At 41.8% G+C, this 12,849-nt stretch overlaps 1 protein-coding gene across 1 annotated transcript in view; it reads left to right on the forward strand.

Annotated features, from left to right (window-relative positions):
• PCDH15 (protocadherin-related 15) overlaps window positions 1-12,849 on the forward strand; it is a 369,468-nt gene that overhangs the window by 197,868 nt on the left and 158,751 nt on the right. Inside the window, exons 13-14 of the mRNA XM_010566632.1 lie at window positions 5,547-5,740; window positions 12,340-12,472. Coding sequence (XP_010564934.1) covers window positions 5,547-5,740; window positions 12,340-12,472 — 327 coding nt within the window. The remainder of the gene's footprint in view (window positions 1-5,546; window positions 5,741-12,339; window positions 12,473-12,849) is intronic.

Consider the following 12,849-nt stretch of genomic DNA (forward strand, 5'->3'; position numbering starts at 1 on the left):
AGACATCTCTCATTTCTATGTACAGCATAAACTATGCAGCACACAGAGAATATTGAGCAGGAAAATGAGAGAGCTGAGAAGGGGCAGAGGATGACAAAAAACATTTTCCACCCAAATCTTTGCATAAATTTGCCTGAAGGTCAAAGATTTCCTTGGCTCATGAAGAGCTTTCATGTATGTTCTCTTTACAGGAAAACTCCTGAACAGGCCTTAAAAGTTATATGCTGTTCTTACTCTGCTTTAAATTTATGAAAACAAAATAACCTATTTTAATTTATCTGCGTGTCTTAATTTCTACCTCATTTCCTATTGCAGAGGTATGACCTGCGTTCAAGGGCTTTTTGTAAGAACAATTAAATAACTCCATGATTGAAAATGGAAAATAAGCTATGCAGTGGCTTAGTGCGTTACCTGTTCATCTTGTGCAAGCTGAAACAATTCTGCCCAAAATCACCAGTGCAAGTTAATTTGGAAGTCCTGCCCCAGATCCTGGTTATGCAGAGCACTTAACTTCATACATCATGGCATAAACGGCCATAGTGCTGAAGGTCAGAAATGAAAGCAAGAACATAAAACATGGTAAAACTGCAGGCAGTAAAGTTTCTATCACTTATCTCTTGCTCACAGTAGAATTAGTCTTGAGCAGTAACAGTACTTTCAGTTGTACAGGGGGACAAATTTTATTTAGAGCCATTAAATAAATACCTTCCCTGGGACTGTTTTGCCGTTACCTCAAAGGCGGCTTCTCAGTGCTGGATCACTTTTGTCTCTTTTAAACTGTTTCTTTTCATTCCTTGCACATGTGACTCAAGCCATCCTTGCATATGGACACATACTAAATTGTGTATTAGAGACACATTTGGGTATTTGCAGCTTGGCATGCGGTCCTGGTTTACAAGCTCTAAAACATGCATCTTGCTATAAAGCCAGAGAACAATTTAGAAGAAATCTTTGTAAAAGTCATCTCCATGTTTGCATTTCTCAGTAAATGTACCTGTATACTCAAGTAAAAATAATGGATAGAGACTTAATGAAATGTCTGAAGAAGATACTGAAAAAGTATTTTGACCTACTCTGATAGTGTTACATTTTGTTGGCTCAAGTTCAGGAATATCTCCATCACAGTCCTGTTCGCCCCTGACACATAGAAACTCATTACTGCTTTTCCTAGTGCAACTAATGGCTGAGTTGTACTGCTGAGTCCTTGAAGGATGAGGAGGGTTGCCATCTAAGTTCTGGCAGCCCAGTGTTTTTTCACTGGTGTGCTCCTTGGGAGAGCAACTCTACTGTCTCCTTGACGCTGTCATACAACATAAGTGTGTCCTGATTGTGGCTCTGGAGCCTTGTACTCGCTTGACTGGAACACTCATTTCAAGGACAGCTGTTGGGAGGCGAACCGGCATGACTCACAATTTCTGCAGGATTTGCTTTAGATCAGTACGAGTCAGACCACCTTTGGTGAACACGTAATCTGTTGAAAAATGTAGGGCTACTGGAAAGGTTGGTAATCTCTTTATCTGTTCAGGGCAAGGTCACTAGAAGTGTCGCTGTGGAAAGGTTGCAGGTCAAATGTTGAAGCTCAGTTTCCTCCAAGTATAAAGCGAGTCCGAACAGAACTTACGTAGTGACCAAGAATGTGTCTTTGTAAGCTCAAAGGCCGTCATTGTAAGTCTCCTTTTCCTTCCAAGAAAATCAATTCTTGCTGCAGCAGAATATGCACCTATTTTGCAAACCTTTCAAAACATGAAATGTTAATGTAATGAAGCTGATACTGCTGGATGCAAAAAGTTTCTTAGGAAAGTAAAATAAATCTTGTTTTGTACTTCTTTCTGTATATTTTGGACTGTGTTTCTCAAATCTCGTTAACTACGAAGCTCTATCAGTCTGGGACAGCTGGAGATGGAATTTATAGAACCATATATTATGGCAGCTGTTAAACTTAATTCTATTTAATTTGGGGTTTGATTCCTGTTTTTGCCCCCAAAACGTTATTCAAATCACTTATCTTTTCAAGCATTCAGTATTTGTAATTTTAATTAACCTTATTAATCTATGTATTTGTGTAGTCAATTAATTTCCTTTTTCATGTCGTCACAGTAAAAACTGGCCGTGTTCCAAATCCTGTCATTAAGTACTTAGGACCTTGTATTTTGCATAAAGCCTTTATTTATCTTTTTGTGTGTATTACTTTTGAAGTTCAGTAGAGAAGGTTATTACAGCACTTTTCTTAACTATGTCACTTAGTTTTATAGTTTACTCTTTGGGAGGTTAATGAGCGCATCCGGTTGTGTATAGAAACTATAGGATGAATGATTAAAGAAACGGAGTTTGTGAGGGTTTTATGCTCTGAAGCCTAGGAAGGTGGACAAAGCCTGTTTTATGTGCTGAGTTTTGGTGTGTTGAGACTGACCACTGCAAGTTAATATATTGGTATATCAGGACATCATATGGGTGGAATGCAAAGCACATTCCAAAAGTGCAGTCTTTTTCAGAATTTCAAAAGAAAAGAAAGAATGAGATAGATGTGTTCTCAGAAAATAACACGTGGATATTAGTTTGGTTTTTAAACTTCTAAGAGGAGGTGATCTCTGTTTCATGATTTGTTGAGGTATTTCAAATGTTTATCCTATGTTCAATATACAGTATGTCTCAAAATATTATAGGAGGATGAAATAAGATGATTTGCTCATTCTAGTGCAACAGTGATCAGTTTGCATTGTTGGAGGGAAGCATGTATGAAAAAAAATCAAATTAAATCAGTTTAGGTAAATTAAATACTTTTGTGTTGGAAACTTGCTTTGGATCACCGTGCTTTGTGTGAAAGGAGCAAAACACTGATTACTTCAGGAGAAGAGTAACTAGACTAACATGCTTTTCAGTTGATGAATACTGTGTGCAACCTGTTCCATGTTAAAAATGGTTGGTCCTCCATAAAGTAGCACAGTCCCTAGCAGCAGTAATAGCTTGCATTCCTAACAAAGGTGGTAAATCCCACTTTTGTTAATACACCTAAATCACTTATCTTTTAGCATTCCAGATAATTTATTCTGTTTAAGCTATTGTGGGCTTAGTTCTTGGTTTTGAGCAAGTTTTTGACTTTTTACATGAAATTTCGTATTTCACTGAGCCTATGCACATAAGGAATCGAGATTATCCTATAAGGCAGCTAGATCCCTGAGTTTTTCACATACTCGCCTTGGTGTTTAATGTTGTATGCAAGTGTGATTAACTTGAATATTACAGCTTTGGGTTTTATTCTTCATCTCCCTTCCTGTTCTTAGTTGCAAGGTTCGGTTTCTGCTCTTCCAGGTCTTTAGCTATCCTTGGGCAAAGGTGGTTTGAAAGTTGTAGGTAGTGCTCTGAAAGGCTGTGACCTGCTGAAGGCTGAGTGTGATGCTATGTTGATTAATAGATTACATTATATCCTAACGTAGCAGAGACTTCAGTGAGTCCCTCTACCTGTCTGCAATACTGTCAACTTTGAGAGTGTCACAGGGATGAGAAAAGGGTGTCCAGCAGGCAGACATTTAGCCTGCTGTGTTGGCTGGCTCTGGCTGAGATAATGTCTGTTGATCCTGCTGTTGGCTTCGCAGTCATCGCTAAGGTTTTGTGTCATCGTGTGTTACCCTTAAATCCAGGACTTGCAATCTTATGTGCAATGGTGCCCACTGGCCTGAATGTTTGTGTCAAGAAAGCAAAAGCAAATAAGCCCAGAGAGACCTTTCAAGAAGCTACATGTCTATTCTTTTATTTTTCCTCCTCCCTTTAGGACCCCTGCAGGGAATCATTTCTAAGGCTGGCATTTCTTATTGCTTTGTATATCCCAGGGGGGTCTGCTGCTGTACCTGCTGGTGCCCCTTGCCATTTCCCACCTTGAACTGCTCGGCTGCAGCTGGGAGCAGCAGGAGCCTGTTGTGCTATCATTCCCTGTCATTTCCACTCCACCGCTGTTGGTACCAGGCAGCTGGGTGCACAGACAGCGCTGCCACCGCCGGCTGCGGCTGTGGCCTCCTAGATGTTCAAGTACTGCTCGTACTGCTTTATGTCATCTCACGCGCTGTTTGAGGTAATACACAGTCATACAAAATTAAGAGCCAGCTGAGAAACCAGTGTGTGTATCAGCAAAAATAACCCTTATGGGAAGAAGAAATTCACCTTAGAAAGTCCAGAGGTACTGGCGTAGTTTAGTGGTACTTTGGTGACTCAACCCTAAATGTAACGGAACACTCTGCTCCTTTTTGTTTTCTGAATATGGTGATAGTTAAGGCAAAGTTTTAATCGTAGTAATACAAGTCAAGTGATAGGTTCTGTGAGCAGTTTGCTGTGTGATTATGTGTCATATATAGAATAACACAAGTTATTCTGCATATGGGTAACGGAAGAGGAGAGGTGAAGGGGCTTAGCTAGGGCATGGGGCTGTCAGCTGTCATGACTGAGGCATGGATGCATATTTCTGACTGTTACAGCAGGGGTCTGATTTGAAATCTCAGATTGCTAGTTATTTGCTTTATGGCACGGCAGACAGTGTCATTGGTACTTGACACTTGGCTAAAAGCAAACAAATACAATTACTGAGCTGTATTTTCTGTCTGTGTGTGTACTGTTTGATTTAGCATGGCGCACTACAGAAGTGGGATAAATCAGTTGTCGTTCCCAGGGGCACGATAAGAACCTCCTCATTTCATTACGTTCATCATTATAACTTGGGTCTAAAATTTTAGGCCTTAGATTTTTCTCATGCTCAGAATCAAAATTGTACAATTATAGAGAAGAAACGCTACAGGCGAGAGTAATCACAGCCCCGGTAGATGGTAGCAGTAGAGGCAACAAAGTACAGAAGTACGTGCTCAGTTGCATTTATCACAAAGCTCTGAGATTGCCCCTGCAAGCACAGCCTTTCAGGTAGGTGGTGTCATGTTGCCATGTGAAATGGGCCTTCCGTGTCTGTGATGTGCGTGGTTGTCTTTCCTACGTGTGTATCCATATGGGAACAGCTGCCATTTCCCTTCCACTTGGCTTCCTTTACGGTACATGCAAACGTGAGTAATACAGACATTGTTCTCCAGTTCCACACAATGAGGGCATGTAATGCAAGACCTGGATATTAGAATTTCTGGCAGTAACGAGGCTGTCATTTTGAAGAGCGTAGAGAGGGATGGGAACTTTCAGTAATTAAATACGAGCCTCTTGTTACCTTTGCAACACAATAAGTATCTACTTCCCCCCTCCCCCCTTTATAGGAAGCGTTATAAATTCCATTCCACAGAGAGTAAACTTGGTCTTAATTAGTTTTCTTAATTTGTATCTTAAAATAATTTGTGCACAATCTTAGGTAAGCAGTTTTTCCTCTGCTTCATGATGTTTTTACGCCTGTTATCCTTCATTTAAATTGTATCCTTGTTGTACAGTAATTAGAAATTACTGCATATGTTACAGGTGTTCAAATTTCCCCTCTACTTCCTCTACCCCTACTGAGTTGCCTTACAAAAAACTATTAAACTACAACACTGAACCATGTGTGCTGACATTCTGGTTTTGAATTGCAGCTCACCGCTGTAGATGCGGACGAGGGACCCAATGGACAGATAGTATATGAAATTTTGGCTGGGGATCAGGGAGACTTCATCATCAATGACCGAACAGGCCTTATCACCATTGCTCCAGGAGTTGTATTGTCAGTGGGGCGATCCTACGCTCTCACTGTCAAAGCATCTGATAGTGCTCCTCCTGCGCAGAGAAGGTAATTCATCTTATAATGAAACTAATTTTTTAATCAGTGCTTAGCAGCGTGTAAGAAGTGTGGCACACCCTTATGTCTATAACTCTGCACTGGAATACAATTCAATGTGTTCTGTTTGGTGTAAGGATCACGTTTTGGAAAAGTGTCGTGTTAGAAGTCTTTTACTTTTTGTTCCTTATTTATATGTTCCTTACAGTACGCAGTTTTCATTATTTCATTTGCCTGTAAAAGTTCACATGTCGTGCTGTCATTGTGCACGCCCATTTGTTAAGAGAAATTGAAGTGAAAGGATGTGAGGAAGAAAGCACGTGAGAAGGGAGATGCTTTTTGTTCAGAATACAGCTTGCTGTGATGCAGAAAGGATCAGAAATAGTCTGGTTGCTGCACTGGAGACCTCTTCAGGTATAGGGTGTGCAAGGTCGTCCAGACTTGGCGTACTGTGGACATACTTGACAGGCTGTGCCAATAGTGAGCACTGCCCCCACTAGGACCTAAATTCTCACTGGCAGAATTATTTCTGTTTTCCACCAGCTGACAAAGAAGAGCAGCCTGCAAATTTAGTATGGTTAGACTAGGATGCTCTCATGTTAAAAAAAATAAATAATAAAGGTATTGAGTCCTACTTACCTGCTTCTATTGTGTTCTGCATATGCCAAGTGTGCACAAATGTCATTTCATGAAGGTGTGTGTGGGGCGGTGCATAAAAGTGGCTCTTATGTTCTGGGCCTGGTATTGATAATGTGACAACCTCATTGTCCAAAGAGGATGACAGAGAGGAACAGTAGTTTCCAGCATTTAAATCTCCCACAACCTTTTCTCTTTTCCTCAAATGGGGAATGTAAGAAGGAAAGATAACACAAAAGTGGAATTTCACTCATTGGCTTTTCTGCAGGACCTGCTGCTTCTATGATGTTTCCAAGAAAGCAGCTCATACTGTTGTGCACATATTTTATGATTACGTTTTCCAATCACTGTAGTATTTGGATTGTTAGATTGTTCATAAAACTAATATCTGGTAACACAGTCTTCTGCTTGAATTTTCTTCTCCTTTTCCTCTTGCTTGCTTTCTTGATAAGCCCTCTCTTAAGGTAGCTGATAGTGGGCTGTTAGTAGTGCTGAGGAGAAGATTGTGGACTATTATGCACTTACTTTTGTGTAGTACTAGCATAGTATTAAAGTGGAGGACAAAAATCAATAATGCCGCTTCGGAGAGCTTCAGAATCCAGCGGTGTGGCTCCAGCAACAGTAGCCTGTACAATACAGCTTTGAGTGCTATCAGCTTCTTTTGTGTTTGAGAAATCTTTATATTGTCTAAAAATATATACATCTGATGAGGTATGTTGGGAGCATGTACTTCCTCCTCTGAAAATGTCTTTATTGCAGTAATCTTCAAAAGTGGAAAAGCTCTCCTTTCTTGTCCTTTCTGCTTGTCTCCCATTTTATGGAATTACAGCATGTAATTTGCTTCATAGCTTTTAATGTGTGTTCAAAAAACCACTCCATCTAGGCAGTATTCCCAAAGCTGGGGTGGGTGGCCCTGGGGCCAGCCTGGCCTTTACCTGACATGTATTTGGGGCCCAGAGCTGTTTTTTCCTGTGTCTGTGAAGGTTGAAAAAATCAGGGGGAGGGTCACTGGAGCTTCAGCGAGGTGCTGTGGAGAACGAACTGGGACAGCTCTTACTGTCTGGTAAGGGACATTTGGATAAAGAGATTTCCCTGTCCCCCTGATGTTCTTTCCATAAGGCTGGAAAACCAGAAAAGAGCTGGTGGTGCTTGAAGCAGCCTCTTGTCATTTTACACATAGAAAAGCCAGGGAAAGCTCATGTGAGCTACAGCTCCGAGGTCTTTAAGACTGTCCTTTTGCATCTCCTTAGTTGCTTCCTTCTGGCTGGGAGGTGGTTAGTGTCTCGCAGTTGGGTTTGTATGAACTTCTTGCTCCTTCTAATGCAAAGTTGTCACATTGTGTTAGGTGGTTCACGTTGCCTTGCTGGAGGCAGTAACCTGTATTTGAGACTTCTAGGAATGGGCTAGGTCTAGCCAGCCATTACATACCTGTGCAGGCAGGAAGGTGTGTGCCCTGTAAAATAAATGAAGAACAGATTTTGATGTAATTTCAAATATTAAGCATTTTTTCCCAAATCTGGATTCTGCTGCAGGACATACCAGGCTAACTGTAGTCATGTAAACTGGCTGGCTTTCAGTTATCCCCTTGCTTATGCACAAAGCAAGACCAAACTACTAAACCTGGTTCAGGATCTGTAGCTCTGTAGCCTTTGTAAGCACAAATTTAAATTAAAAAGCATTCTTTTTTATGGTGAATCTTTTTTGTGTAGTATGACATACTAAATTCTTGCTGGGTGACTGTGCATAAAACTTTTTTTTTTGAGTATTATTAAAGTTTCTATCATTAATGTAAGTATCAGTAATGTAAGTTATTGAGGTATATTTCAGTACACTTAAGTACTTTAAGTATATTTAAGTTTATACAAAGTTTAATGATGTTTAGTTTTTTAGAACTGAAGTTATTGTTAAGCATATAGTGATTAGCAGTTTCTATTATTGAAAAAAAATGAGAACAACATTTGTAAAACCCAACAATTTCATTTCAGACCTTAGCTTTTTCACCATTGACCTCAGATTCCTGTACAGTGGAAGCATGTCACTCAGTGGTAACAGCAGTCTGTCAGATCAAGTCCAACCTAGAAATTCCCTGGTCATGAGATTATTCTTCCACATAGTGGAAAAGTACTCTTTCCCTTTGACTTGAATATGCAGAGATTGTTTGGCCAACGATATATTGGTCCACATGTATATAAATACGTTCATTATACATTATATAGTATCATTGTATGTGGTAAGCGCATAGTTAAAGCAGAGACAGGGACATAATCTCAGTGGCCTGTTGGCCATGCTTTCCTTGCATTACCATTTAGCTGGAGTAGTGTAAAAGCTGTATTTCCATGCTTGCGTGAGTTTGTACGCACTATTCAGTTCCTGAGCTCTGTTCTGTTCTCAGTGTATTCAGTGTCCCTGCAGTGTTAAAACACCAGCTGCAGTTGTTGGAAGGCTCAGTTCTCTCTCCTTTCCTTTCCCATGCCAAAATAGATTTGGCCAGACAGTTAAATGAGCTGTATATAACACACACAAAACCAATGGGTTAAAATTGCAAAGTGTTAATCAAAAACGGTTTGGAAATGAAAAAAAGTAGCCGTTAAATATTATAGTGCTTTTATTTTGCAGACTATTCGTGCTTTACTTCTGTGATCTTATCTTAAAGATTTGAAGAAAATTTGTTTACTACTGTGGTGAACAGAAACTTTTTTGGTTGGTTTTTTTTTGGAGCTTGATAGACAATAAATCAGCTTGGGTATTATTAAGATGTAGCAGGATCAGGAAAAAAATGATACAGAACAATATATTTTATTAAAAACTCAGCAGTGGAAGAAAAATGCACACTAAACCGCAACTGTTTGGATGTGTATATCATACACAGACAGCAGCTATCCCAAGAAAATATGCAGTCCCAGTGCTCAAGTGGTATTTGTCTGCTAATTCATTGTGTCTGTTGTTGTGCATTTGGTGATGGTATTGTTTTTTTACTTCAACAGTGTAAGTGTGGAACATCAATTCAGAAAGATTAGTGGGATATGAGGGAGTATTTTAAAATAGACAAGAAAACAGGAAACTGACTGTAGTTTATAAGCAGGTAATCTACACTGAATGGTTGACTTTAGTTGTAATTGTCCAACTTCCCCTGTGATTACATGGGGTTTGTTTATATCTATCGAGTCAGTAATCTGCAAATTCAGCTTCTTAAATACCCAAGGATATGATAGATGTGGGTCTATCATTCACCGATGCATTTCAGGGCAAGTTATGCACTTGTTTAAAGTTTTATTACATCAAATAAGGACCTGGCTATTATGTTCAAAGCAGTAGGATCCTCGTCTCCTGTATTTGTAGATGGACGCGAATCCGGCACTTGCTCCAGAGAGACATGGCTGTCGCAAGGCAACATCTGCAGCATCGCTGTACATGGGGAGCTCAGGATTGCCCTGGACTAGCTGGTAGCCAGGGTTTTGGGGCACAGGTGGATGTTTGCTAGGCTGTCATGACATGGCTACGGTGGAGCAGTTGAACATCTAAGGCTTGTTAGCATCAACTTGTATATATTGTTAATGTATAGGTGGTGGGTTGACCTTGGCCAGCTGCTAGGTACCCCCCCAGCTGCTCTCTCACTCCCCCTCCTCAACAAGACCGAGGAGAAAATAAAGTGAGAAAGCTCGTGGGTTGAGATAAAGACAGGGGGTCACTTACCAATTACCATCACAGGCAAAACAGACTCGACTTGGGGAAAATTAACTTATTGCCAATTAAAATGGGTTTAGATGGTGAGCAATAAAGACAAAAACTAAACCAACAACTTCCACCAACTCCCCTTTTTTCCCAGGCTCAACCTCACTCCTCCACTACAATCCCCACGGGAGCAGCACAGAGGATGGGGAATGGGGGTTACGGTCAGTCCACAACAGCCCCGCTCTGCCGTTCCTTCCTCCCCACACCTTTCCTTGCCCCACCATGGTCTCCTCACAGGCCGCAGGGGAGTCTCTGCTTCGGCGCCTGGAGCACCTCCTCCTCCTCCCGCCTTGGTGGTCACCAAGCTGTTCCTCACACCTTTTTTCCTCATTCCTCTCCTTTCCGGCATTTTCCCCTTTCTTAAATCCGTTTCCCCAGAGGCGCCACCAGCAGGGCTGAGGGGCTCAGCTGTGACTGGCCACGGGGCTGCTGGAACCGGCTGGAACCGGCCGTGCCCGCCCTGCGGCAGCCCCGGCCTCTCCTCACAGAGACCCCTCAGCCTGAGCTGCTGCCCCTGGGCACGGGCACCCTGTGCAACACAACTGACGAGCATGTCTGTCTCCTGTTCGAAGCAGGCAGCGGCGAAGCAGCTCTCAGTACGTGCTCCAAACTGGCCAAAACGTGTGGCTGAGCTGTGAAAGGTGGGACGCACCGGGTAGGGTTTAATCCCTTCCTCATGGGTTGTGTGCTGCGTGTGTGGAGGTGCCCGTAGGGACAGAGCTCCTTCTGTGGCAGTTACGTACTGATGGCGTTTGTCTTTCTGGACCGGGGCTTTGATGGTTCGTTATCTTGGAGCACGGTCAGCGTGCTGCGTGGCACAGCCCCTAAAATGCAGCTATCTGTCACGGTGTTGCAGCGATGGTCTGCACAGCTCTGATCAGTGGCGCGGAGTTATAAAACCTGCTGGCGAAGGGCAGCGGGAAGCATCTGTAACGCAGTGGTGACTGTGCTTGGTCAGAAACGTGTACAGCTAATTAATAACATTGATCAGTGATGTGTCATTTTGGTGTTTAATGAACTCTATCAGTTAACACAGAAGCTGTTTCAACTATAAGATACGGGGTAATTTCTGGTAGGAGTCTCTAAAAATGCTCTGAGCTTGCTAGCCCTGCAAGAAGCATCTTATTGTGTGTTCAAGTCTTCCTTTTCTACCTCCCCACCCCCCGCAAAAAAAAAAAAAAAAAGAAAAAAAGGAAAAAAACCCACCCAACCCACAGTGGGGACAAATCCCTTTGTCCTGAAGCAGTTTCTTTCCTGCAGCCCTAAAGCCTGAGATTTACCGACTTTGTCAAAGGGCTTATGGGGAGGAAATAAGCGCTTGCAGTGTAACACTTGCTCTTCTCAGGATTTTGTTCAGGGGCAGAGGTACTGTTTTAACATACAGGAGAGAAGGCAGATGGGATAACTGAGCAAAGATGCAAGAGAAAGGTCCCTTTAAGCCAGATTTTTAAATCTCTCTTAACTTCAGGGAGGCTTTTGGCTCCCTTTCTCAATTTGGAGCAGTTGAATAGCAAATGTGTCTACAGCATGCTCTTTGCAGGGTCTGTACTGAGTGTCAGTGTTCCCAGAAGAGCCCTCAGCTTGCAAACTGTAATGCTGTTTGCACTATATTCGGGTTTGCGTTCAGTGCAGTTGAAGGGTTTGCCACATTTCCTTGGTGGGTTTTGTAGTCTCCTGTATTGCCATGGCTCACTAGCCTGAAGTGGGCTTGGGTTTGTTTGTGTGAACCACAATATTGATGCAGTCTCTTATAGAGTGGTGTACATCAGTCTTCTCCCAGCATTATCCTCTCCATCAACATTTTCTGTTCCCTCTCTGCCAAAGAAGGGTAGCAAACTGAACAACAGCAGGGATGCTCCAGGGGTGGATATTGTGCATGGCAGGAGCATGACATGCCTTCTCAGAATTTGTCATGCTCTTCTAGAGGACACAGTATCACCAGGGGATTATGAGTCATCTTTGTATGTGGAGTGTGCACTGATATCTTACTGCTTTGTTTTTCAAGGAACACTTGGGCTACTTTTAAAGAAATTCTTTGGCTTTTCTTCTGTTAATGTAGCAGCCTGCTTTATTTTTGGTGCAGAATGAAAAATATGTCCTGAAGCTTTTAAAGGAGCAAAGGGAGGTTGTTAGAGCTAGAGAACACACAGTGTATAAAATAGACTTTGTTGGTTGCCCTGTGTTTGTTGATTTATTGATTTTGACTGGCTTTGACTTTTTTTTTTCCCCTTCTTGCATTGCAGAAGCTCTATTACTACTGTTTACATTGAGGTCCTTCCACCCAACAACCAGAGCCCTCCCCGCTTTCCCCAGCTGATGTACAGCCTTGAAGTCAGCGAGGCCATGAGAATTGGAGCAGTTTTGTTAAACCTGCAGGTACAGATGCTTCCCTGTAAGCCTTTACCACGTTCCTTCTGTTTGTGCCCATGCCATGCAGAACCCAGTCCTTGCATACAGGAGGAAAGGACAGTTTATAGGGATTGAAAATTATTTCATTTTAGTAAATAGCCCCTTTTACATGGATCATATAGGAAAAGTGCTTACTTGGATATTTCTGTAACTTCTTTTTGTGTTAAATGTGCTAAAAAGTACTATAGGGTGCATATGGGACTGAAGTGTTTGAGAAAAAAATGCCATGAATGGCTCAAAACTTGAAAGGCCTGCGATTTCTTATGTTAAAATCTCTATATATATGTTTGCCAGCAAATCAGAGGAGCTTAGGACCTTCTCCACCTAACTCACATGGAATTTTT

Source organism: Haliaeetus leucocephalus, unplaced genomic scaffold, assembly GCF_000737465.1.
Source record: "Haliaeetus leucocephalus isolate CR32 unplaced genomic scaffold, Haliaeetus_leucocephalus-4.0 Scaffold216, whole genome shotgun sequence".
In the NCBI taxonomy this organism is placed as follows: Eukaryota; Metazoa; Chordata; class Aves; order Accipitriformes; family Accipitridae; genus Haliaeetus; species Haliaeetus leucocephalus.